This window comes from Lepidochelys kempii, chromosome 1 (assembly GCF_965140285.1).
Source record: "Lepidochelys kempii isolate rLepKem1 chromosome 1, rLepKem1.hap1, whole genome shotgun sequence".
NCBI lineage: Eukaryota > Metazoa > Chordata > Testudines > Cheloniidae > Lepidochelys > Lepidochelys kempii.
Genome location: NC_136380.1, coordinates 24,780,693 through 24,807,948, shown reverse-complemented (window position 1 = coordinate 24,807,948; position 27,256 = coordinate 24,780,693). Strand labels below are relative to the sequence as shown.

At 39.8% G+C, this 27,256-nt stretch overlaps 1 protein-coding gene across 3 annotated transcripts in view; it reads left to right on the top strand.

Moving 5' to 3' along the window:
• The window catches only part of GRM5 (glutamate metabotropic receptor 5), a 322,105-nt gene extending 295,745 nt beyond the window's left edge, over positions 1–26,360 (top strand). Inside the window, exons 9-11 of one of the 3 annotated variants that reach the window (XM_073336753.2) lie at positions 8,550–8,645; positions 10,309–10,470; positions 20,273–20,358. In XM_073336753.2, the coding sequence (XP_073192854.1) occupies positions 8,550–8,645; positions 10,309–10,438 (226 nt within the window). In that variant the 3' untranslated portion in view covers positions 10,439–10,470; positions 20,273–20,358. Of the gene's footprint in view, positions 1–8,549; positions 8,646–10,308; positions 10,471–20,272 lie in introns of all 3 variants that reach the window. The other 2 variants (XM_073336740.2, XM_073336744.2) reach the window with 2 other exon arrangements.
• Positions 26,361–27,256: the final 896 nt, after the last annotated feature.

Genomic DNA, 27,256 nt, shown 5'->3' with positions numbered 1-27,256 from the left:
GATCTATCCTTGTGACTTAGGAGAAACCAGCCCTTAAGAGATGACATACAAATAAACCCATCCCTTAGCGCAGAAATGACTTGATGGTCCAGAGACAATACTCTTAGAGTAACTGTAACTGTTGAAGAGAAGTGAAGAACTATAATGGATCACAACCCCACATCTTAGCAGAGACAAAGTATGACTTCACTGTCACTGTCAATGTAGTAAATATAATGGAAGTTGCTCAATAAAATTACTGCTTGAAAATGGAGAGGAGGATGCAAGAGATGCTAAGGATAATTTTTAGTGGAAGAGAAGTTTAAATTGTGCAAATGCTAATTGCACATATGTGATTGCAGAAGTTGCCTTTTGAACTACAGCATTCCCAAAAAGACTAGGGGCTAGATCCATATGTGGCATAAACTTGTTTAGCTCAATGAACTGTAATGGAGATGTCAGTTTACACAGCTGAGAGAACAATTTTGACAGAAAAAGGAAAAGAGTATGACTCTTCAAAGAAAACAGTCATCTTTTTGACTGGTTTGATTGCACTTACTAATTGCTCATTTTCCAAACAGATCATTTGGAGCTGTCCTAAATTCGTATACCACAAAAATTGAGATCTGGAAGTTGTTGAATGGTTTGAATCATTCAGTTCTGCATAGATAATTTACTCCAGTGTCTTTCTGGGCAAGTGTGATAATGTGATTAATTAAACTTCAAGGATTGTAAAATAATTGAGGAACATTTTAGGAAACTCTCTGAAGGATATTAGGTCTAAATTATTTTGATGAATTACTGCTAAAGCACTCCATCTGTATAATGTATCGATCATCTTGAATGCTCTGCTTACAATGAATTTTAATTTGTGTGCAATGCTAGAGTTGTTGTTTGGGGATTTTTTCTCAACTTAAAATTTAATTAAAACATTGTTGATAGATTGATATAAATTGTTTGGCTACATACACTGAGTTTACTTTCTGGAATTATTTTTGTTATTAAGATGGTATCCCCATAACTTTGCATTGAGCATCATAGGCTGAGTTGTAGAAATTAAATTATATACAAATTTCCTGCCAGCTTTGAAACAGTGTATGTGCTAGCAGGTAAAAGAAAGTCTCTTCCTTATATCTTCAGGAAGGAAAAGAGGAAACAAAGAAGGTGGGCCCCTGCAGTATTACTCTTTAAAAAAAATTGGATACTACTTTGCCTCATAACAGTGTCCTCTGTTTATCTAATTTTCCATCATTGCACTAACCCACAAATTCTACTGAGTTGCAAGTAATCCTATGAAGATGGCACCTGTGCATGAATGCTGGCCATAGATGCAAGTTGACAGCAATAGGTAGCTATTGCCTGATGTACCTGAACTTCTCCAAACTAGTTTAGCACAATCTCTGGTTATTGGTATTAAAATGGCTACCCTTTAAAATCAGGCTTTACATCCATAAAACTTCTTCCCTCTTCCTACAGTTTTAGTTTGGGTACAGTTATATTTCTTTTATCGTCAGGTGATATGGTCCATATGGTATGTTGCCAGCTGTTGAGGTTGGTTTACAGCACAGATAAGTTGACCAAAAGAATACATTGCTTTGCAGTGGTTTTTCTCCTGCTTGAGAAATTATGGCAATCTTATTTCTCCAAAATCCAAATCATGCAGTTGTAGAATCCTGAAACCAGATTAGGAAGGCTGAAAATTGAATAAAGAAGTAGCAGATTAATAACATGTATAGAAAATAATTAAAAAAGAAAGAAAGCTGACTTGCTAGAAACATAGGATAGAGTTAAAACAGCGTTAATCAGAGAAGATCTTCCTTGCAGAGTAATTTACTGAATGCTGATCAACTGTTTTTGGTGATTTTTCCATTTGTAAATATTTTGGGATTCCAAACCACAAGACTCAAGTAGCTTGAAAATTTCCAGTGTGTTGTAATGTTTAACGCAAAGCCAGGATAAAGCATTGTGCACTGTTCATTTTTCCTTATTTATTACTAAAAGTAATAAGGTCTTAGTAATGAGACCCCCACACACTGCATACATTGTTATATTTTTATGGGGAAGTGAGGTGAGAATACTGGCTTTGTGCATGGACTAGAGGGTATAAAATAGCAGGGTTCTACTATTACAGGGATTCTGTGGGTAGGATTTCTGAAGATCTATCTTTTCAATAGCACCCCTAGAGGAAGAAGATAAACGGGAGCACTATTCAGTCTGCACTGACAGTCTGCTCTTTCCATCTACCTGTGGAATCCTCAGAGCCTTTGTAGATCTCTACATCAAGAAAAGTCATTTTAATTCACCAGTTGCAATTACATATGGTTGCTTAATTATAATTGACTATAAAGAAAAAGATTACACCCTACATGGAAAAAAATAAATTATAAACTTGGCTTTAAAGTAATTCTGTTTGTCGAAATTGTGCCACTAAGCAATTGTGCTTGTATTCTGTTAAAAAAACTCAACCCTGAAGTGTTCAACAGTATATAACTTATTTTAGGCATTGCAAAACTATTATAATATAAGGGAGTGAGACCATTTTAAGCCAATCACTTCACGATGGTACAGTACGGAGACATGCCATCAGGGTATACAAATTATTGCAGTACTGAATTTCAAGAACTCTAGTGTGTTTTGTAGCTCAGTGTAGCAGATCAAGTGAATATATTAAACATTCTCCAGAGTTCTATCTTTACCAGTTTAAAACTATTCAGAACTCTCCATGCACGCAATGTTTGTTTCTTTTATCTAGAGTGAAGGGCAGAGCTTATCCTGTTGCTGTGAAATGTAGAATCTTCATCATTTCCGAGTGTCAGGGCCAGATAGTATTGAAAAATATTATGTGTGTATGAGCTGACACTGTTAAAATGTATCACTGTCTGGGAAGGTGGAAGGCTTGGTTTTACCCAAGTTTCTAGGTAAATTCCAAGCACAAATAGATTAAAAAGCACCATTAAAAGCAACTCTGGCAACAAAATGACAGCATTTCATCAATGCCTAATTATGGACTTTAAATCCATGGATTATTAACATTATAGACTACTTTGGCTCTTTCTTACATGACACTGGGAGTTTAGGGATTTAAACATAACATGCTTATAGTTTGATAAGAAATATACTCCATATGCAGAGAAAACTGGAATGAGGAAATCATTAATCCTGAAAATGTACGGAGAACAAACTGAAGGTCAGGTTCAGCAAAAGCACCTAAGTAGTAATTTTGTTTCATTGAAGTCAGTGGGACTTAAGTATGTGCATAAATGCTTTGCTGAATCAGCACCTGAAGGACACAAGCAGTCTTTTCAGGCCATATTAGCTCTGATTCTAAAAGCCAAATTTTGCCTTCTTTTCATATGGATACCAGAAAACCTGAAGTACATTGCCAATGATTACCCATAGCCCTGGCTAACCTGAAAAATCCTGGAGAATCTGCTCTGCAACAAGAGTCATGGAGGGGCATGAAGGAGCTTGGCCAGTGAGCCAGGGAGCAATCGACATATTCACATGCTTCCCCAACATAGTCCCGACTCCTGTGCACAGCAAAAATGTAGTCATAATCCTAGAAGGAAACAAATTCATGAGAGGAGCTTTCTCCAAACTGTTTACAACCAGATTGTAATTGTACCAACTGAGCTCAGAGGTTACATCATTTCCCCCATAACTAGAATGCCCTACTGCCACATGCTAAGAATATTTAAGCATTTGTCTAGACTAGAGTTTATGGCCCTGTTTAAACATGAGTTAGCTGATTGCCAGTCAGCTCAAATTCACCAACACGACTGTCAATCTCAGCCTAGACACTTCGCAAACATTTGGGCACAAAGGTATGTGATTTACCCTAGTGTGGAGTTAGGGTCTAGTTCAGAGGCTTATTCAAAATGTTCAGATCTTGGGAGTCTGCAAAACGTACCTGGAACTGTCATGAGAACCAGTGTTCTTGCTGCATTTTAGTATCATACACTTCAACCTATCATGAAATGAAGATGTGGGTGAAATTTTATTTTTAAACTTCAAATACAGATTTATCAAGCATTCCAGGGAGTTTCAGAAAGCCTTGGTTTGGGTTCCGTTCTAGGAATGGTCTACTGCAAGGCCGTTTGTGAAAAAAGGCATATTTTTAACCATTTTGCCCATTCCTAGAAATAATGGTCAGATTTGACTCCGTTTTTTTCATTTTTCCTGTTGAAATGGCACCTTTTCCATCCCTCCAGGCTTCAGTTTTATGAGGATATTACTGCTGCCTTGAGAAGGAAAAACGTTGTTGATCAGAGAGGCTGTGTTTCTCTATGATTAATCAGAGCCAAGCACACTGTTGGCATTCAATAAATAATAACAATAAAATACCTGCATGGTAGTGGAGGAGCCATTTAAAATGCAAGTGGAGAGAGATTTATATCAGTTCTCTAATATCCTACCCCAGCAAATTATCCTTGCTTTGTGGTGCATGAACAATGGGCTAAATTTTGCAGTCCCATTTAATCCTTATTCAGGCAATGGAATTCAGAGACTGATGATGAGAAGGATTTTGAGACAGGGAAACACTCTGACATGATCAGAGATTGGTTCTACTCTTTTTAGAGAGCATAAGAAAAAAACTAATGAATATTACAGAAAAGTAGATCAAGATCTTCTATTTACCCTTTCTCATAATACACAAGAAAGAGAGAGCCAATGAAATGTAGAGGTAGCAAATTCAAAACTGACAAAAGGAGATAGTGTTTTACATAATTCTCAGTTAACCCGTTTAACTCATTGCATCAAGATATTAATAAAGCCAAGAGCTTAGCAAAATTCACAGATGTATTAGATATTTGTAGGGAGACCAAGAATATCCTAAGTCATTATATTAATCTTTTTTTAATTTTGGAAGGAATAGAAACCTTCATGCTTGATGGCATAATTCAACCTCTAATTACTGGGGGCCAGGAGGAAACTTTTCCTGCGGGCAGGTTACCCGATAACTGCCTACTGCAAAGTTTCTTGCACCTTCCTCTTAGTAATTGGTACTTCTATTCTGTTCTATTCTATATAGGTTTTTATACTGTGCTCATAACCATAATATCTGAGTGCCTTCCAGTAGCGCATTCAGCAATGTGACCACATGTCTGGCACGTGTTGTTCTCTCCTTCTCTCCCCAAAAGGTGAAACGTGTGCTAAGGAGAGTCTTGTGGTAGGGTATTATTAATAGTAGTATTATTTATAAATATGCCTGTTGCTATGTGTTTATATTAGACAAAGCAAGGCCAGAAAATGTGTCCTGCACTTGGCCATTCTCAGTGCCAGAACTACATAGACCACTGGTCTGATCCATGATGGCAATTCCTAGATTCCTCTTGGCTTCCCAATGCTTCAATTATTGCTAGTCTTCAATGGGAGTTTTATCTGAGAGAGGACTGCAGAATTAGGCCATTGTTTTCTTACACCTGAACATCCTACTTAGGGTTTTCTATCTACTATCATGATGTAGCACACACAGCAACAGCTCACACTATATTGTCATATTTTCTTTCAGCCTGCAAGCAAACTCTTCTCTCCATAATACTCTGCTGATCACCCATATAAAGTACAGATCACCTCTAAATTCCCTCTCTAGGGTCAATGGGAATTTTGTAAATGGAGCGAGTGCAGAAATGATCTGCACGATGGATTACTTTTGAAATTTCCTACTATTGATAGAATTGTATGGTGCATTTCATTGTGTATAAAACACATCTACCGCTGGATGCAGCTCACCCTTGTGCAGAAAACCAGCAGAAAACCTATATGCCCCATTTATGTCCACAAAATATAGCTTAAGTGGTACATGGCTCTTGTACTGGCCCTCTGCACAGGAGCAAATCTCTCCTACCCTTTTTGCTGAAGAGAGTCATCGTGATGTTCTATAGTTCAGGTGCTTGCATAAAAAAGAAGAAATCATCTTGTACACAAGTAGTTAAGTTAAACTTGGCTTGGCCTCACTCCATATGATTGTATTTAAAGTGCAAAATAATTTTTGCATAGAACTTGTTAATGGTAACTGAAAAAATATATTTGAAGGGGTTTTTGTTTTGTGCTTTGCTTTCAGATTTAATATTTTTTAAAAAAACCTTTGCATTTAACAGCTAGGAAGAAAAACAAAATCTTTTTATAGTATTTCCAAATAAAGACAACACTGAGGCAAAATCAGGCCCCACATTCCCTGCCCTCCATTGGCACAGAAAACCCTATATCCTACAGAAGCTCCATGCAAGGAAGCATGCAGGCTCTACAGAGGCCAAGCAGAGAGACTCACAGCCTTTATGTGCTCTTTGATGCTTTTCCTCCACTGTAACATGAAGAGGACTTTAGGGAGTAGGTTAGGGAGAGATCGGTTCAGGGGGTTCATAATGACATGAATACACTGGCAAAAATTAGTGTTGCATAAGCAACCATGGAGCAGATCCCTTCTTTCAGGTCTTTGAAGCAACCCTTGATCATATCAAGTCTCCTTTCACAGGTGTCATTGGGTCTCAAAAAGACTATAATCATTGGGATCCCCCAGCAGACTTTCCAAGATCCAGCATCCTGATTATCACATTTATAATGGGACCTGGGGGACAGAAAATTATCCTGTTTTCTTTATCTGGGCTACAAGTGTCCCAGCCTAGGTTTCTCACTATGACATCACCAATCAGGATTACTTATCTCTTTTCTTCTGGTGGCTACTTTTCACCATTCAGCTCATAGTCAGTAGTTCGACCTCTAACCTCCCTGGGTTGCTCTTTTTCTTCTCTATAGAATCATCTCTGCTACCTTCTGCTTTGCTTCCTTCTGCCTTGTGGAGAGCAGAGTATCTATTTTGGATACCAAGGTTAAATGTGTCTGTATTTCTCTCCTGCTTTTCCTATTCTCTTTCCTCCGTGATGTCACATTCCTCCTCCTCTTATTTGCTCCTCTCTCTTCTGTGTGGTTCAGACTTTCTTTCTTTCTTTCTTTCTTTCTTTCTTTCTTTCTTTCTTTCTTTCTTTCTTTCTTTCTTTCTTTCTTTCTTTCTTTTTCTTTCTTGTTGTTCTCTTTGAGTTAAGGTTCCTGTGCAGCTGGAAGTACCTGTGTGATCCAGTTTGACGCCCTTTTATATCTTTCAGTGATTTCATCCGCTGATCAAGCCCCTCCACTTTTTCCTCCACTGTAGGAATCAACTTGCAATTCAGATGTATGTATCCTGCATGGTCTTCATTCATAATTGGGAGCACTGCACATACAGCACAATGGGTTACTTTGGAGTCTTTGGTAGCAGTTTTTTACAGCATTGTTGCTTCTTCCTTTAGGATGGTGCCTCACTTGTTAGAACCTTTAAATAACACAAGATTTTGCTACACTGAGAACATCCCACATGGCAGTCTCCAGCTCACTGCTACACTAACTTTTTGGCTGATCTATATTAATTCCTTCCTTTGCCACTCACTATGGCATGGTTTCCCTACCCAGCATTCACTGTAACTGTCAGTCAAAGTACTGCTCCCTTTTTGCTTGCCCTCAGATTGTTGCTGTCTTACTGCGTTGCTGGCTTTGGATTAGTCTTTTCTACTTTCCCTCCGGTTAATAAATTGTCCACAAATTAGCTATCTGGTTATGTTAGTGATAATGTCATGTTAACGAGCATGTTAACTAACTAGCATCAAACCAAACAGACTTGCTTTAAAGAATTTTGCTAAACATGAGTGATGCAGACCATGGCATCTGACAGTGGAATATCACAAACAACTATTTAAAGAGAGGGGACCCAATTTTCAGTATGAGTATCTCTGTAGGTTTTCCAAATCCCAAATTCAGGCATTTAAATAGCTACTTGAACCCATACAACTAGAACTTGAGCAACTAGGGTGAAATTCACCACTGTGCAGAGAGCCAGCATAAGACCTTTGCATTAAGTCCCACTGTAATTCTGTTTTGAGGACGTAAGTGGTGAACAGGCCTTGCACTAGTCTCCTGCATAGGAATGAATTAGACCCTTGAGTACCACTTGCTCACCCAGGTGTGGGCTATGGACATTCACTCATAGTGTTAAATTGTGCTCAAGGTGTATCCAAACAGGGGTCAGTGTTCAGGCTTCACAAATGGAGAGAATGAGTTAGATGCTGCAGAGATGCAGAGCTCAGTGGTTTAGGGAGGGATATTAAGCTAGGAATGAGAACTCAGGCCTTGTCCTTTGTGACCCAGGAGCAACTAGTTAACTTCTCTTTGCTCTTTAATTTCAAATTCTCTTTCCCTTAATCTTCCATTCGGTCTGTGCATCTGATTGACCTGGTACAAGCGAAACACTAGAGAGAAAAGGCTGGTTTGGTTTTAACTCTGCAGAATAACTCCGCTCCTGCTAGAGCAAAGAAAGCGCTTGAGCTCACCTCCTGTGCACTGCTGCTTGTGTTGAGCACGGGCCTGGGGGCCTTATGCAGCTTCTCCAGCACCCCTCCGGCAGGCTGGTGCAATAGCCACCGTTGCAATAGCAGGCTTCCCGCGCGTGGCACTCTGCACAGCAGCTGTAGCACAGGGTGGCAGCCGAGCACACAAATCACTTCTTTCTGTTTGCTCCTGTTGTTGTCATGATTTGTTAGGTACAAAGGCAGGAGGCTGGCCCAGCACAAGTCGGAAATAGAGTGTTTCACCCCAAAAGGGAGTATGGGAAATGGTGGGAGAGCTACAATGAGCAGGTAAGCATACAGTGGAGTGGCCTGGGGGCCGTGTGATATGTCTGTGAGCAAGAGGAGCACCTCTGGGACAGTGCTGGCCCAGATCCTCTATCTGTAATGACTGTGCATCCCATATAGTATGTCCAAAAGAAAAAAGCTTGGCCACCCCTGGTTTACATGTTATGTTTGAGCTGAAAAAATGCACCATGCTCATTTCGGTAATCGGAACCACTTGTCATTCATGATGTTGTCATAATATGGGGCTCTTGTCAAGAGAAACTTTTGACCCCTGGCCAGCCCATTAGAAGGTAACAATAAGCAATGGTAATACAGAGTCTAGCTATCAAGTAAGCAAATTCTGAGTTCTATCTAAATGTGGGTCATACTTTATATAAGGGGTTACCTTAATAAATAGCTTCTAAAGGATTAATGAAGAGAGCTAGTTGGGAAAAAATCGATGGAACAGTTTACTGTCAGAATTGAAATGTTTCATGGGAATGTATTGATGACAACAAATTTTTTGACGGAAAAGCTTCACAATTATTCAAAATCAAAATGGAGCATGACTTAGTTGTTTAGTTTCATTTCAATGTTCTTGTTTTGTTTAATTCAGACTATTTTGCTTCATTTAGGTTTTCGCATTTCAGTACATTTCATTTTGACTTTTATATTAAATTTTACTATTATATTTCTATAATATGTTTAATATTATAAGTATATTCACTGCGAGTAATATTTTATAAGATATTATAATGTTTTGACATTAGTGAAATGAAACGTTTCAATGATTTTTTCCCCTATATTTCCCAATCAAAATGTTTCAAGATTTTTAATTTTCATCCCAAGTTGGGACAAAAGCAAATACTGAAATGTTGGAATTTCCCATGGGATGGAAATTCCATTTTCCGACCACCTCTATTAACATATGATTAATATGATCAGTGTGTTACAGGCGAGTGACATGTGTCATACATGGTTATAAGCATATCGGTAGAAGATGATTATAGATGATTATAAGCCATGATAATAAGCAACGTATTGACCTGTTAGATTCTATTGCAGTCTATAACAATTTGATTTACCACTTCTTAAAAGATGTATTTAACCCTTTATAAACAACTTAGAAATGTAACTTTAACATAATACATAACCAAAGGGGTGAACAAAATGTACCTTTGGCTTTACTGATTTTTGTACCAGAGAACCATCCTGTAATTGCAGGAAGGCATTCCAAGATGCACACAGCATGATGTTCCCCTTGTGCTTAACAACGCTCACTCAAGCGCACAAGGCATGTGATTATAACAATGCACGCTCTGGGGATCCTGGCTGCTTAAATAACGTCAGCACCATTCATTCACATGTGGTTGTTCAAAATTTATCTACACCTGCTGTTTGTTTGTCAACCTGTCTGTGTTCTGCACTCTGTTCTTTGGGGGTATTTTTAACTTCCATTTCCTGCAATTAGATTTGTTTTTTCCAGTTAGAGTCACTGAATAAGAGAGAACTGAAGAGGAAACAAGTGCATGTAAATGTAAAACAGTTGTATTTCATTGTACATAGTTTAGTTCCCCTTTTTACAAATACTTTACACATATATATATATATATATATAAATTACATGTATAAAACTATATATAAACTATATATATATAAACTCTCCCTATATTTTATATCTTCACAGTGAAGAATCTATGTGCATTCCAGAGTATAATCCATCTGAGCCAAGTAGAGATGAGAAAGAGGTTCCTGTGAAAGATGATGCCCTAATAGTCAGAAAGACTGGAAACTTTATCAGTGTAATACTTCTATAGCAAGACTGTCATTCATAAGACCTACTCAAACAGTTAAGAATATTTGTTGTTTAACAGATATTAGATTTGTATTTTATGGCGGTGTTTTGTTGTCTCCAGCCATAGTAGCCCAAGCTGTGGTTCTGTCAGCTCCCAGAAGCTAACTAGAGCTGGAACTGAATAGGATGGGAGACTTCCAAAGAAACCGTAGGTGCTGCAGAAAGCAGTGTAGGTGATGTTCTTCCTTTCCAGTAAGTATCAAACCCATATTTAGAGGCACAGGGATGCTTGAAGTCTTGAGGAAACATAGCAACAAGGCTTTGATTATTTTTGGATGATTAAAATACCCCATCAGATTTTTTTTTCACGACTGTAGGGGGTACTGACCAAATTATAGTTATGTCTTTTGGGTTTAAATTACACATTACACACGTCGTTTCAATTACACATTATTCACTTCTAAAAATTCTTGTGCAGTATTGCTACCGTATTCCAAACTAGATGTGGGTACAATTCTGAGGTGGATGAATTATCCTTATATTGGCATCCTATAGTAGGGGTTGGGCTTCTTCAAGATGGAAAGCGCTATATAAATGTTAGAATGTTAGCAGTTATTATTTTTGTGTTACTGTATGCAAGTTACGCTATATGTAAGGGGAGTTAATCTGTTCTGAATCACATACAAGCATCTTTCACCTACATCACATAAACATCAGCTATGAAATGGAATGTTTTATGAGGCTGTCAAAAAGTAGGCGTCTCGGTAGCATTGCTATGATTTAGAATTTAAATTACTGTCTTAATTAAATGAAACAAATAAGAAGCTGATTAATAATTCACAAGTGATTTTTCCAATGATGACATAAATGTCTCTGCAATAATATATCAGTCAAGCCATACACCCTAAATTACTTCCATGCTAGATACTCTGTGCAGACTGGAAATAATCAGACTGGAAAAATTCAAGACGAGTCTAGAGACTAAAAACAAAATCCAGATAGTGCTAAATCTTTCTCCCTGTTCTGCATGATGTGTGTGTGTGTGTGTGTGTGATTCTCATTGTAGAGAGATGAAATGGACTTTCTCCACTTTTACTCCAAAAGATATTATAAGTGGTGTAATGTAAGGCCCATTAAAATCAAAGGAGAGACGGCCACCAATTTCCATGGGCTTTTTATCAGGCCTCAGCTAAGCAGGGATGAAGAACTGTAAAGAATACCTAGCTACTGTAGGAAGTGGAGCTGATGGTTCGATAGGTGGAACTCTTCTCTCTCTGAATCATACTGACTCGAGGTGATAGAGCATTGTGATGCTGCAAGTGCCATATTTCAGACAGAAAATAAAACACAGGTCCTGACCACTTGTGTTAATGAGCAGCCTCAGGGTGGCCTCTGTAAGTGAAGAAAAATGTTAACTCTGGGGTCCTGACCAATTTCCAGCTTGGGTAATTATATTAGTCCTACTAGAAATCACCCAGTAGTTTCAGTTAGATACCATATACTTCACTTCCTGTCCTAAACAGCTATGTATTGTTAAAACAGCTGCTGTGATTTGCCTCTGTGGTTTGTATATCTATTTATAATTTGCTTTGGGTTCCTTTGGAATGAAAATTGCTCTGTCAATGTTGGCTGAGATTTTCAAATCTGTTAAGTTATTTGGATACCCAGTTTCCATTAAAATTAGCAGGAACTGGGTGTCCAAATCCTCCAGGCAGATATAAAAATCTCAGCCACCAGTTCTTATAGGAGGGACCCTAGAAGTGTGCAGAAGATTGTACAAGCTTGCCAGCATACTAAAGAGTCTGACACTTCCTGGGGGTACCCAGCATTGTGAGGCATCTTACTACCACCTGCCCTGAGGGTGAGGGAACCTTATCTGTGGCTGCTGTGGTTGGTTCCCCAACTCCACCAGCCTTTGGCAACAGAAGCACTGCCTTCCAGGCCTCCACAGGCCCTGCATTCTCTGTTCAGGTCAGTGATAGGTCCTCTCCAACCATCCCTCCGGAACAGCCAGGTCCTGTTCCTCTGCACACTCTCAGAATTCACAGATCCGCTACACACCCACCTATCAGTTACACCTCAGTATCACTACTCCGCTCAACTTCATTTATCTAAGAGCTGTTACAGTACATACAAGAAGAGGTTTATTTAACAAGAATAGAGACTTGAGAAGAAGCAAGTAGAAATAATGGTAACAAATAGTTACATATAAAATAAAATCATAATGTACTTTCTGGAGCCTAAACGGAACTAACCAGATATTTCCCTGGGCTAATGAAGTTTAGCTGACCCAAAGTTTTTACCGTGGTTTTCAACCAGGCAGGCTGTGACCCTTCTTTCATAAGACAGAACAGGCTGGCAGTTCGTCTCCTCAGTGAAGGATAATTGGATGTCCCTTTGCAGTCTTAGGTATAGTTCCAGTGATCCATTGTCTTGTAAACAGGGCTTCCTCCTGCTGGTTTATTTCTTTCTGTAACTTCCCCCTCTGTAAAAATTTCACAATCCCTTCCTTAGCATTTTGCTCAGATGGTATATCGGCACCTATTGTGAACCATACGATACTCAATTTACATGTAGCCAGAAAGATAGATAAACATCTCTTGCCTGTTTCTAGCCCCAAGTTGTTGGCCTTGAGAATATATTTTTCCCATATAGATACATAACTCCTTACATGTTATCTGTAAATACATGTTGCAATGATTATGACGACCAGTGTGACCCAGGCTTACAACAGAGACCTTACACGGTGCTCTTTGGTGAATTAGTGTATAGATACCAGACCCAGGGTATCTCTGCTATGGTGTCTCTTCCACGAGGTCCCTGGGTCTTGAGGAATAATATGAACAAAGTTCCTTGTTCAGTGTTAGAGGAAAGCAACTCTTTTTTATTCTTTGCCATTTTATTCTTTGCCATCACGTGACAGATCTGCAGTCAAAGTGCAATGGGTGCACAGCTCCCCCAGGAACACAGGCTAGGACAAAATGGATGCTTGCTCTGTGTGATTCAGTGTTTATTTCCAGTCTGATTTGTTTGGTTACCTCTTATCTCTACAAAGCACACAGCATAGGAGTCTTTTAAGCTGTGTGGCTTGATGGATACGTCACTAGTGAGCTACTTATGCACAGTGGAATTACAGTGCCACTGGGGGAAATAATGACATGCCTATTTATTCACTTTATTTGCTGTGTTTAATAAAGCTGGTCATTAAAATGCTAACCAGCCTAGATAGGATGTGTCTTTACACTTGCCACCACTGCTCTCCTGCTGATTGTTCAGAGGCAGCTGGAGCTGTCAATCAGGTTGAGCCCAGGAGTCCTGCCCACTAGTATCTTGCCAGAAATGTCTGCCTTTGCGGAGGTGGATAGATTGCTCCATTCAGACCTCTCCACTACTTCAGCCGTGAAACACATTGTTCTTCCATCCTATTTTCCTTCCGTTGCTTTCCTCTTCCTCTTCTGCTACTCCCCCAATTACTGCTCTCTCCTTCTCCGCAGCTGGGGAAGCTCAGTGGGTGGGCAGCTGCAAATTGCAGCTGTGGCAGGGGACCACCCAGGTTCCAGGTACAGGGGCTCTCTTTTCCCCTCAGCTTCAGGCCCAGCCTGTGTCTTCAGCTCGCAGGTCCCACAGGCTGTTGGAATTTGATGAGGGGGACTCTACAGAACCGCCTCCTCAAAGCAGCACTCAGCAGGCAGCAGCAGCTGAAGAGAACAGGAGGCCTGGCACTGAGACAAAATGCACTCAGTCCAAGACTGATCCCAACAGCAGCTCAGCTGACGCAAAGTAAGATCACCAGCAGTAAAACCAGGCTCATCCACCTGCCAACGAGCACACACGATTAAGGAGGGCAGGTGAGTAATGCCAGTAGAGGACGTCAGAGGTGCTCCTCCTCTTTCCTGTGCCCCATGACCTCTCCCTCCTCAGAGGTACTGTTTTGAATATGGCTGTAACACACACAAGCAGGCCTGATCCCTACACTTCAGGGAACCCTGCTCAAAAGTGTGGTTTGAGCCTCGCTAAAAAAAGTAAAGGGAGCCTTAAAAGAGGCATATCAAATGAGCAGTGAAAGGGCTTACCTGCTTACTCCCACTGTACGACTTGTGTGGGTCTTCCTTCAAAAGTGATCCCGAGCATTCCAACGCTTCATTCAATCTAAGGAGGGGAAAAAAAAGAATTTCCTCATCTCTTCTTCCCCTGGACTTCCACACTTTGTTGGGAAGACCTTTGCCTTAGAGAAGAGGGACTCCTTGAGTCTGATTCAGAGAAATATAAAGCAGGATCCAGGGCACATTTCTGCCCAACCCTGTATAATAGAGTAATTCAGATCAAGAGTAAAGCTTATAGATAGCAACCCACCAAAGCCATCCACACCGAAACTCCAAAGGAATATAGAAGCATCAGCTTTACAGTGCAAATGGCCAGGCTTCCTTTGGTTGTCCACCAAGTTGAGGGAAATGGATATTGCTGGCAGTGCCGTTTTCTAAGCGATCAAGTGGACAGAAAGGTTGAGATGACATTCTCGAGAAACTGTACATTCTTTATAGGCTCACTGAGGCTGTCCTTATAAGCCACTTAGTTCACCCAAGTGTTTGTTGCATTGTGCAAGAAGTTGGATGGTTTGCAGTCTTCGAAGGATAAAGGAACTTGGGCCATTTCAAAAAAATTTCTATCAACCTGAAATTGCCAGTTGCCCAAGTGACCAGTGCCAGGACACACACACAAAGCTCCAGTCAGGGAAAGTCAATTACTAGATAAAGTAGCTAATATTATTCAGCACTTTTTCAGAGAGAATGATTATTTAGAGAGGTCTTCAAAAAGGTGGCGGCAGAGAACTCTGAGAAGGGATGCTTGTTATCAGTTTTCTTTGCATTTGAAGAATCCTTCTTGGCAGAAGGGTGGAGGGGCCTCTGATTAAACAGATAGAGTAAGACAATGCCCTAACTACATTAGTTGCATAAAACAATATGATTATTTCTGTTCAAGTCTGTATGTGGGCACAGTAGGCTAGGAATAGAAATGGCTAAAGTCAGTTTAGGTGCCAACCTTAGCTAATTGAGTTTTCTCCAGAAACAAGACCACCCACACCTACACTTGCACTAAAATAGCTAAATCAGTTTTAACTGAGACCTTTTCATTTCCATGAAAGTTTGTGTGCAGACCACGACTTTGTCAAGACTTGGATAAGAAATCCAGAATAACACCACTGAAATCGGCAACATAATTTCGGATTTTCAACGGTGTAACTGGGGACTGAATCTGGTCTGTACAGTTTTAGGCAGCATTTAAAAATATAGTTTCATTTTATTCTGCTTTCAAGAAATGTATAGTTTTAAATGTGTAGCTCTCTGTTTTAGGTTGTCTCATAAACATGGAATTCCATGGGTTTTATGTATAGTTACATACTGTAGCCAACAGATGTTAGTAAGAAAATAAATGACTTATTTTCAGCTTGCACTGGTGTACAATATATTACCCACTGTTAATAAGAGAGGAAGACAGTATATTCACATAGTACAACTAAGAGCATTTCACCAAATTATTTATATCAAGCTCAAGTAATCCATGGGAATGACAATCTTGCTATAAAGTTAATAGAGAGTTTCCAGTTTATGTGACTTTCAGTATGTTTCCTTCTCGTTTATCCCCTCCGCAAAGCACAGTCACTGCCTTCATGCTTCCTTTGCTAATTCTATAATGGCATCTGACTAAAGAGCATTACACATTCTTTTAGATATCTAGAAACACAAGGAGCAAAACAATGCAGAATTTTGGTTACATCAACAAAAACAAAGGGCAAAATAATATTTGCTAAATTAGTAAAGAGAAAAGGTAGAGGGGAAAACATTCATTTGTGTTGGCTTCATTTCTGTTTTTTTTTTCCTTTCTTGAAGACATTGGTTTACTATTCATAAATTAAAAAATATTGAAAGCCCAGTTAGAAGATTAGAAAATAAAGAGTGGAAGAGAATAAGGAATGTACACAAGCTATTGTTCTACCAGAATATGTGGACACTTGTAGAGGGAAGATGTGAATGTTAGGGACTTCAAAGGCCGCATTTAAAGCCTTAAATTTCTTGTACATGTTAGGTCACTGTAAGCCAAACTGGCTGAGAATAAAATTTTTTAGGTGACAGGTTTTGAGGAGATCTTCCAGTACATAAAACTGAAGTTAGCCACCTTGTAAAAAAGAAATAAAAAACACAAAAATGTTTCACCACTAAAGACCTTTCTTTGAAAAAAAAAAGGGGGGGGCCCAATTTGTATTGTGTGTTGTATGTTTGGCACTGTCTTGAAGTTTGCATCCCTGGATTATAATCAATGACCCATCCAGCGAAGAACAGCATAACCAAAAGATTTGCACGACAGAGTAGCATATTAATATATATTCTGTACTCCACAAGACATTTTGGCATTCATTTGGAAGCTGAAAAGAGTAAATATACTGTCCCCATGAGAGAAACTGAGAGGAAGCAAAGTTTCTTGGTAAGAAGAATCCCTGATCCAGAATATCACTGACCAAAAGGTTCCCATCACTCAACAGAACATGGCATAGTCCAGCCCAATAAATATAAACAACTGTTTGTGATATTCCATTAGCAGACATCATGGTCTATGTTGTCCGTGTTTATCTATTTATTTCTCTATAAAGCATGCACTTTGTGGTGTGATTTAGTTAACTTGGCACTATGTAGTTGGAGTAGGAATTGAAAAGGTGATACTTTAATCAATCCTTCCCCTCCACTCCCCAATCCAAGGTGCAGCCCTACCAAACATCACACAGCCCTCAAAAGATAAGATCAAATTACTTTTACAGAGAGATTAGCAAGATCAGTTCTTCTTATGACATTATTAACACTGCATTAGGTGATAGAATAGGAATTAGGAGCAGCAGGATATAACAGAGAAGCTGGATGCCTGAAATTAATGTTCTAATTATTGCTGAATGTACTGTTGTTGACTTTTCATGTCTGGGCTTTTTTTTTTAATGGATACATTGCTATTCACTTGGTGCATGCTAAATTCAGCTGGTTATAACAAGGGACTTGAAATAGTTAAGGGCCAACCCATTCAGTCATTCCTGAGGAAAATTCCATAAGTAGCCAATGTTCCTTTTTTTAGCCACAGATGCAGCTAGGTTGAGCCCTTACCTCTAATGCTGTGTGAGGGGCAGTGCACAGCTGCATCCATCAGGCTGGCCCACAGAAGGAATTGGAACACAAGGGAGTCACAGCTGCTCCATGAAAGAGTTAATTTACTGCTGAGGCTCTCCCAGGTGAAAATTACTTCTCCCAGTTTCTCTCCTCCTCATGCTGGCTCAGCTCTTCACTCCCACCCCCACCCCTCTCATTCAAGACTGTCTGCTTCTCTACTAACTGGTCACAGAGGTGCAGGGCTCAAGAAGTCTACTTGCACCTGGTACAAGTACAGTAACCCAAGAGGCCATGCAGGTAGATGTGGGGGGGGGGGGATATTACTCCTATTGCTTTCTCTTTATGTCCCTTCACAACCACATAGGGCTGGTCCGGCATCTGGCTGTTAGTGAATAGGAATCATGTCAGGCCCTTTGGCTTAAAGGAGCAGGCGCTAGTTATGAATCAGAATGACAGAACAGTGAAGAGTAGAATGGATCAAAGCTAAGGATAAGAATGGGCTGTTTCTTCTTGCCCTGTTTAAGGGGCCGCACATTGGTGTGTCATCCCTGGCGCAGCAGAGGGATGGAACAATACATTAGGTAAACATGAGTCCTTCCCTGTTCCCTCCTTCCTTCAAGGGGCTAGTGATTTGCTGCTGATCTATTCTAGTCGCACATTACTAGCCTCCTGCCCCCGCCCCATGGAAGCACAGCTCTTCTGGCTTGCGTGCGGAGGGTGGTGGAGGAGAGAACCAAAGCTCCACTCACTCCCCACCCGCTTGCTAGGAACTGGGGACCTGTAGGTGCACAGCATCCACTTCCTTGTGCAGGCCTGATGTCCAGTGAGCTGTGTAGGAGTGCAAAGAGGGCTTGCAGGAGTGGAAATGGAGTATAATTCCCCCTTATGCAGTTATGCACCCACACAGGTTATCGGACAGCCTAGCCTTAATTTGCTTCCAAACAGCTAATACCCTAGAGGTTTAGGTTGTGTTCATCTGTTAGAGTTTGTTTGTAAAAAAAAAAAAAAAAAAAAAGGTGTCACAGTGTGTCATGTTACATGATCGACTGTATCTCCATATATCGTAACCATAGATATGAATCGACCAGAAGGAGTTCTTTTGTTCACACTCCCTGGGAGGTTTTTAGATCCCTGGAAGAGACAGTGAATCAATAGCAACTCCCTGCAAACTGCAAGCACCCTATGAAGCTCTATACAAAATTCCCATTGTTCTAGTACTGCAAACTATTTCATAACAAACTAAAAAGTTGAAGTGTAGTCACTTCCAGCTTTAATACACCTTGTTTAAGATAATTTGTTCTAGCACAACCAGGATCTCAAATTTGCTTGTCTTTCCAAAACTATTAATGGTTGTTGCAAATATTTTGGAAGCCAAAATAACTTGTTAAAAAATCCGTTATTTTGTATATAAATCATGCCTGTATGTAATTTTGTATGTATGGACCTATGTTTTTATTGTGGACATCATTTCTTAGTCACATTCTGTTTTTCTGGAGAAATATTACCACTGCTCATGGTCTTTTTTTAATCCTAAGAGCCACAGGTGAATGTATGGGAGTTTTATGGGCATGCCCAGGCACACGCCCATGGCCAATCTGACAGAGGGGGGAAGAGGTGAAAGGAGCAGTTGCGTACTGTGTGTGAGAGAGATCTGGAACCTGCTCACTCTTATAGGGGGATGTACTGGTGCTGGGGAGGCTCTGAGCAAACAGTAAGGGGAGATGTCTCTATGATGAGGGCCTGAAAGGAGATCAGTTTTGGAGGAGGGGAAAGCAAGATGTTGCCACTGTTCTCACTGTCTGAAAACTCATCCTGCCATTGGGCCAGAAAAATGGCCCTTGTACAGTTTGTGGGTCACTTACTTCCCTCAAGGACAATCTCCTGCTCTGAGCTGACCTGCAATTAAAAATCCTGGGTGCATTAACTGAGTGACATACCTGACCCAAGCCTGAAAATGAAAACTGCCCACCAGTCTCAGTCTCCTGCTAATGTCACTGCTTTGATGTCTCCAGAGCGGATGCATCATGATCCATTTGTGAGTTTTGTTCTGAGACCGAGGTGAGCTGTAAGGGAAAATTGCCACACTATTATTACACAAATGTCTATAAGACAAGTATCAGGGCCAGGCTGGCACAACTTCATTTCTCCTGTTCTTCAGTGATGTTTACAAGGCAAGAGACCAGTTGTTATTTTCAGCCTCTGCTCAGACAAGCTGGACAGGTAATGCCACTGGGATTTTTAAATACAAGTCAGCAGCTTCTCCAGAAAGCAGTATATAATCAAATTTCACTTGACCAGGCCAGATTGTGGCTGCCCTAACTTGCCAAGCAGTATGATCTTGTTTTCCTAGCCTGGGATTACCTGAGATTAATACACTGAAGAGTCACTTTGTACCCCTAATACGAAAGAAGTAATGAGAATTTATTTGTTGTGGGAAGTTAATTCACCAAGTTATTGTAATCATTGCAAGATGAGCATCCTCGTAGCAGGTTGCCACTTGTAACCTCTGCTTAACTGGTGCATGCATCAGTGCTTGTTCTTTTTCGTAGCAGAATATATTGTTTTTACCATCAGCTTTACAACGCGTCTGACGTATACGTGCCAGAATGTCAGCTGTCCCTGTTCGTGATTTAACGAGCTAGTTAAAGTGAGTCATTACAATTAAAAGCTAAATGTAAGCCAGCATCTTCTCTCATTTTCATTCGCAGCTCTAATGGAAAATCGGTCACATGGGCCCAGAATGAGAAGAGCCGCAGCAGGGGAGCACACCTCTGGCAAAGGCTCTCAGTCCACATCAACAAAAAGGAGAACCCTAATCAAACCGCCGTGATCAAGCCCTTTTCGAAGAGCACAGATAGTAGCCGACACAGCAGCAGTGCCACATTTCCAGAGACCAGTGCCAAAATGCTTTATGATGTCTCAGAAGCAGAGGAGCAATACCCAGCTCAGTTCCAGCCACAGACCCCCTCGCCTATCAGCACGGTGAGCCACAGGACTGCCTCCATTAGCCGAACAGATGATGATGTCCCCATATCCCAGACAGAACGTACCCAGCGAAGCAGTTCCTCCCAAGGCTCTCTGATGGAGCAAATCAGCAGTGTGGTCACACGCTTCACAGCCAACATCAGCGAGCTGAACTCTATGATGCTTTCAACAGCCACACCGGGGGCAATGGTGGCCACTCCTCTCTGCTCTTCCTACCTGATCCCAAGAGAGATCCAGCTTCCTACAACAATGACCACTTTTGCAGAGATCCAGCCGCTCCCTGCCATTGAAGTCAATGGTGCATCGCAGTCTGCTAGGAAACCTTCATGTGGCAGCATCAAAGAAGGTACTTCGGAGGCACCAGCGGTGAAGCAAGATCTTGAGGAGTTGGTGGCTTTAACTCCTCCCTCACCTTTTAGAGACTCCATTGATTCTGGGAGCACATCTCCCGGCTCTCCAGTGTCAGAATCAGCGCTTTGTATCCCATCCTCCCCGAAGTATGACAAGCTTATCATAAGAGATTACTCTCAAAGTTCTTCTTCATTGTGAATGTAGTTCAAGACACCATTGGATCTCGACAGCTACAAGCAGATAGAGCGGGGACAGCCAAGCCTTCAAGATCTCCAGTGTTTACACAGATACAGTGATAGGCATTGGGTCATCATGTAAAGAACGGAGGGGGCAATAGAGAATTATTCGATAAATGGAAACATCGGATTAATTATGCTGTGTTAAAGAAACAAAACTTTGAGCAGATTTTCGTGGCCTTACAAAACATGGGCTTTTAAGAAACACTGCATCTATTTTTGAGGGCTTATAAGGAGTCTGTTAAATCAGTTACATACCAAGTGCTTTGCTTTAGTCTAACAATGAACTGTGTGTACAATATATGAAAAAAGTAGACTGTAAGCGACTGTACAATGTTTTCTTTATTTACTCCGATTCCTTACCCAGAAGTGAACCTTGATCTATTATCAAGAATAGAAGACCAAACATTGAATGTACATTTTCTAACAGACTCAAAACCTGGCACCAATGTGTCAGGCTCTTTTTTTTTTCTAGGAAGATCTCAAAAAGCAGTAACGTATGCTTCATAACGACCAAACTCTTGCTGAAGCGTATCATGCTGGTGATATGCTACGTGTAGATAACAATAAACTGCGGCTTTGCAATGTGTGACTGCAATATGGAGGGCTTTACAAGTGACTTCTCAACCTACAGATTTGTTTATGAAATTCTCTTCTATAAGTATTAAAAGTTCAATTTATTCACATTGGATACACCTTCATAGCAACAAAATGTGAGGATGATTTCCTGACTCTTTCACCACGTTGCCAGCCAATGATGGAGTAGCAAAAAAATATTTTCTGGAGTACTGTTTTGTAATTCCCTTATCAGGACAAGTGTTGAGGAGAATATTCTGTTTCTAGCAGTATTATTGAGCTATAGCATAGCTGCATTCCCTTGTGAAATTAACACATTTTTATGGTCATTCTTATGGTAATATTGCCAGTTAAAATACCATGCTTATACAGGCTCCCATATCCTTTGCTTTTAAGGAACAGGTAAACACTCTATGGGTTTTCTCAGTTTTTATAAAGGTAGAATACTGAGAAAGCAGTCTGGATTATAATGAAGGAATACTATCAATGGAAGGATTGTCATGATCATAATTCATTTATGAAAAAACCCCTGTGGCTTAGAGGTGGTTTAGCTACTCTTCAATAAGCAACGATTTTAACTCTAGTTAACTGCAGATGCATTGCAGCTATGAACTGTGACAAAAGAAGATTTTCAAAGCAATACAGAGTATATGTTCAAACAAGGGGGACCTAATGAAATACAAACTAACAGAGTCTTTCTTTGTTTCTTAGCAGCTCATAGAAGAGGCGAGGGAATTATTGACATTTTTTTTCCTGTATCAAAATATTTACTAGTACAGTTTAGTACACTTCATGCTGTCATGGCATTTTTAAATACATGCAGGAAGAGATTTAAAATTTGAATAGAAGCAACATAATTTTTGATAGCTATGTGTAAACAATGCCCAGTATAATTTGCTTTCTCCCTTCCCTCCCCCAATGACACAGCTATCCTCAGGTGCCAAAATTTTGTGGTTTTTTTTCTTATAAATAAGGATAGTATGAAGCGGTGGGTGATTTACTGTAATTCAAAGTAAAGTTGATGCAGCCTTATATATAGAAGATAGCCTTATGGAAGGGAGCCTCGGAATAAGGCTGCCGTGTATTATTTTTTAAACTCACTAATCTTATTTCTTTGCAGCTCTGCAAATACTTTTCAATCAAATTGTTTTTTTTTCAGGCATTTTAAAACAGAAAAATTTCATATGATTAAAAAGTGAAAGCACATTTGTTCATTTCAGCAAAGAGTATTACTATTCTATTGTTAAGTTAGCTCTGCCATGATTTTATACCATACATCCCAATTCTCCATTCAATTAATTTTTTTAACAAAATATCTGAATGATACAACTATAAAATAACACCCTCCCCTAAACCTGATCCAGTACATTTTGCTCAAGGAATAGTAATTCTTTATTTAATTAACTGCCTGTGTCTTATGAGACACAGACCTTTTAACTTTTCTTGGTCCATCTGGAAAAATGGGCATTTCAAATCAGGAACACAATATATATGTTCTTAGTAGGGACTCTAAACCTCTATGAAACTATCTGAAATATTGTACATGGAAAATTTGCAAGGTACTGTATATGTTTTCCTTTAACACAGAGCTGCTTTCATTCGTGGATAGTTTAGGTGGGTGGTTTTCAAAGGGACTGTATTATTATATTATATATTAAGTGCCCCTCCCTCCTTTCCCCTCCCCTCTTCTCACTTTTTTCCCTCCCCATACCCCGCCACTCCTTAAACAAATGTGTCAGTTGTGTAGCCTCCTTTCTCATGCTGGCAGGTACTTACACAATTATCCCTCAATGGGATTGCTTGCATGAGTAAGTGATTACCAGCCTGAGTGAGGATTGTACAAGTGGTCCCTTAAAATGTGTTGTTAATCAATCTTCTTTAAGAAAAAAGAAGGAGTAAGAGGGGAAGGCTATCAAATCATGATACAATATAAATAATGCATTCACTGTTACACAGCTCCTAGGTCATAATTCTGAAGAATCATTCAGTCTAACTGGCCACTGTTGCTGTTCAGAGTTTGTTCATCTTTTTTATATTGCCAATAATGCATTCATCCCTCAGTTTAATGGTTGGCTACCACTTCCATCTGTTGGTTGATTAGGACCCTAACATTATACTAGCCATCTTTTAAACACTCTTTGCTTTTGTCACTAAGGATTCACTTTCCTTGTACTCCTGTTTGCTGTAGAGGAAGTTCTGCATGCTCAAGGAATTCAAGACTGGCCCTGTTGAGATAGTACTTTTCTTCTCTGTTTGACTTCCAAGACTTTGATATCTAATCAGCAATGAAGAATAGCTTGTTATTAGTACTAGGCATGGGATGGCAGAACACATTTTGTTGGGCAGGCTGGTCCTTGGATTTACTTGAATTTTATAGAGATAGGAGAAGTTTTGTGGGAATAATGAGGAGCAACACAAAGGACTTAAGCATTGGAAGAGTCAGAGGCAGCTTTATGGAACTGCAGGGTCCCAAGCAAGAGTCCAGAGGATTTGGTGGAGGAAGGGAGAGAAATTGGAGGTTCTAATAATTATTTTCCTTGCACCACTAGTGTACTAGATTCTTTACAGGGAGATGTGAAGACAAGGTTCCCACCTGGAAGACCTCACAGTATGAATAAACAATGTGCAAGTAGATGATGGGTTACCTTCCAGTTCTGCTGCTGGAAAGGAAATTGTTTACACTGCAGGGAAAACACTAACATTCTTGACAGTGAAGACACCCCCAAAACCCCACACTTGTTCTGAAGGCCAGCCCTGGGAGAGTGCAGGTCTGAGCCCTCTCTGGAAGCCATGCTTCTGAAATAAAGTGAGCAACTACAGCAGCCCAGTTACAAGCATTTGTGTAAAGTGCTAGAAAAAATGAGGCAGAACTGTATTTGAAAATTAGCTGTTTATTGTATGACTTTGGAGATGTATCCCCTCCTATTTCTCACCTAAAAATATCTAAGATACTTGGCGATTGGCCTCCTATAGATATCTTAGACCAGAGGTTCCTAGATCATGGTCCATAGAGCACTTGCTCATGGCTTCTGAAGACCTGGCTAATCACATGGTGCTGGCTCCTTCTTCTGACTTCCTGCTGTGAAACAGCATTAAGTGATAGCTAAAAATATCTTAAATACTTTCCTTAACTTACTTGGGCAGATACGCAATTGCTATGGTTGGTACAGGAATGTTTGTGATCACAAATGGGAGGGGAGGTCGTCTATGTGAGTGTGATTAGGAGGAAAGGTGATCCATGAGACAATCTCTGGATTACCATGTGGTTCACATGAAAACATTTGTGAACCTTTACCTAGAGAGCAAAAGAGACTAGATAGAGAACATAGGTGCAAATGTTGATGCCTCAGAGAAAATTATCTTTATGCTCATTACTACAGCCAGACCCCACCAGACAGAAAGAGAGAAAATAGGGGAAGATTTATCGCAAATGCCAGTTTCTGAGAGAAGTCAGATTACTGTGTTTGCGATGAGTAATTATGGCTAGATCATTATCTCAACAGACACCAGTGGAAATCCACTGAGGTCTTACTCCAGGTTTACATCAGTGTAAATGAGATCTGAGTCTAGCCATGGACAGTGAAGTGTAGACATTGACTGTTTATTCCATCAGGGGATGGTAGGAGGAAAGAGATTTCTTAAGATTTTGCTTGATCCATACACCATAAATAGTTGATTAGATTAATTCTTAAGAGAACTCTTTTAGTTCAGTGGCTAGAACCTTCCCCATGGATTTGCTTTACCATTTACCTAGCAGGTATCCCTATAGACAAATAAAATTGTGGTTGGAAATGTCAAGGGTTGTGCGGATAATTTATCCATAAGTAGGAAATGATTTATCCATAAGTCATGGCTTTACTGTTGTTTCCTGATTCCCAGAAAGAGAATTAAAACGTTTCCCCAAGAGTCATATGCTACACTCCCAGTATGTACGACACATGTTGGAACTTTGACTGAACTACCCAAGGTCACTTTTTTGCTACAGCTTATCATTACACGTAAGCTGTTGAAATCTCTGTAGTTGCCATTTACAATTTTATACTGTGAAAAGAATAAATAACTAAATAATACAGATCAGTGAAACATAAAGGTAAGTAAGAAATTCATCTCCTTGATGACTTGGCATACGTGGCTGGTTTTCTCTTGTCTGAGCAACGACAGTGCAAACTCTAAATAATAAACAGCTGAGTCACTCTGATCTGCCAAATGGGAATAAATATACTATGTATATTATATGTACTGATAGGATTCAATGGCAGCTGCTGGTGATATTTGTAATTTGACCTCTATATAGAATATAGATGTTTTAGAGAGATGGTGCCAATTCTAAAAGATTTGTGTGGGCTACAAGTGCTTGTAATTATTATTATTATTTTTATTTGTTAATAACTTATTATGAAAATCTGGTTTTAAACCTTCTGTGAGTGTTTGTCCCTTTCTTATGTTGCTGCTTATACTATTAAAACAATAGAGAATGTAAAATTATTTTGATGTGAACTGAAAAAGATTTTTCATAAAATTTAACATTTTTATCAGCTTTGGGTTTTGCGGTCTACCTGTATAAATGTAATTTATTTTAGCATTTAAAAATACATTTGATTGTTTCTCGGTTGTCTACATCATGTTATAGTTGATGTTTATGTAGAGTCAGGTACTTTTTGAACAGTATTAAAAAATCCTGTGATATGACTTAAACTTTGATTTTTTTAATAAGATGTTATTCACATGTTTTTCTGTGGATCAAGTGAGCCAGCATACTAACCGTTTGATGGTCATACAAATGCCCACATTCTGCAAAGAGCTAACCCCTCCCCACCCCATAAACACACACACACACATATGCACACCAGCGTGCATAATTCACAAGGGTGGGTGGGATTATCCCAATTATAATTAGCAATGTTGGCCCTGATCCATAGATTCATTCATAGATTTTTAAGGCCGGAACAGACCACTATGACCATCTAGACTGACCTTCTGCATAACACCAGCCATAAAATTTCACCCAGTAATTTCTCCACTGAGCCTGCATTTTGTGTCTGAGCTTGAATATATCTTTTAGAAAGACATCCAATCTTGATGTAAAGACTTCCAGTGATGGAGAATCCACCACAGATCTTGGTTCCAATGGGCAGTTACCCACATTGTTAAAAAAGTTGTGCTTTGTCTTATCTCTAGCCTGAATGTATCTAGCTTAAGCTTCCAGCCACTTGATCTTATTATGCCTTTGTCTGCTAGACTAAAGAGCCCTTTCCTCTTAGTAGTCTTCCACACTCCATTCCAAAATTCCCCTCTCCAGTGCAAATCAGGAATAATTTCACTGAGCACAGTGGAGATTGGTACCAAAACAATGTAGGCTCCCGTTCTTCTGAGCAGGGCCTAAGTGAGATGAGAATCAAGCCTATTATTTTTGGGAGAAGTTCCCATAAAGTCTATTGGAGTTTTCTCTTTGCTACTTAAGGTTGAAAGGGAGGGCATTCAATGGCACGAAGGGCATGCCTCCAACTCCCGATAAAAATCACCCAGCTGTCCTTTGTGCCTTTG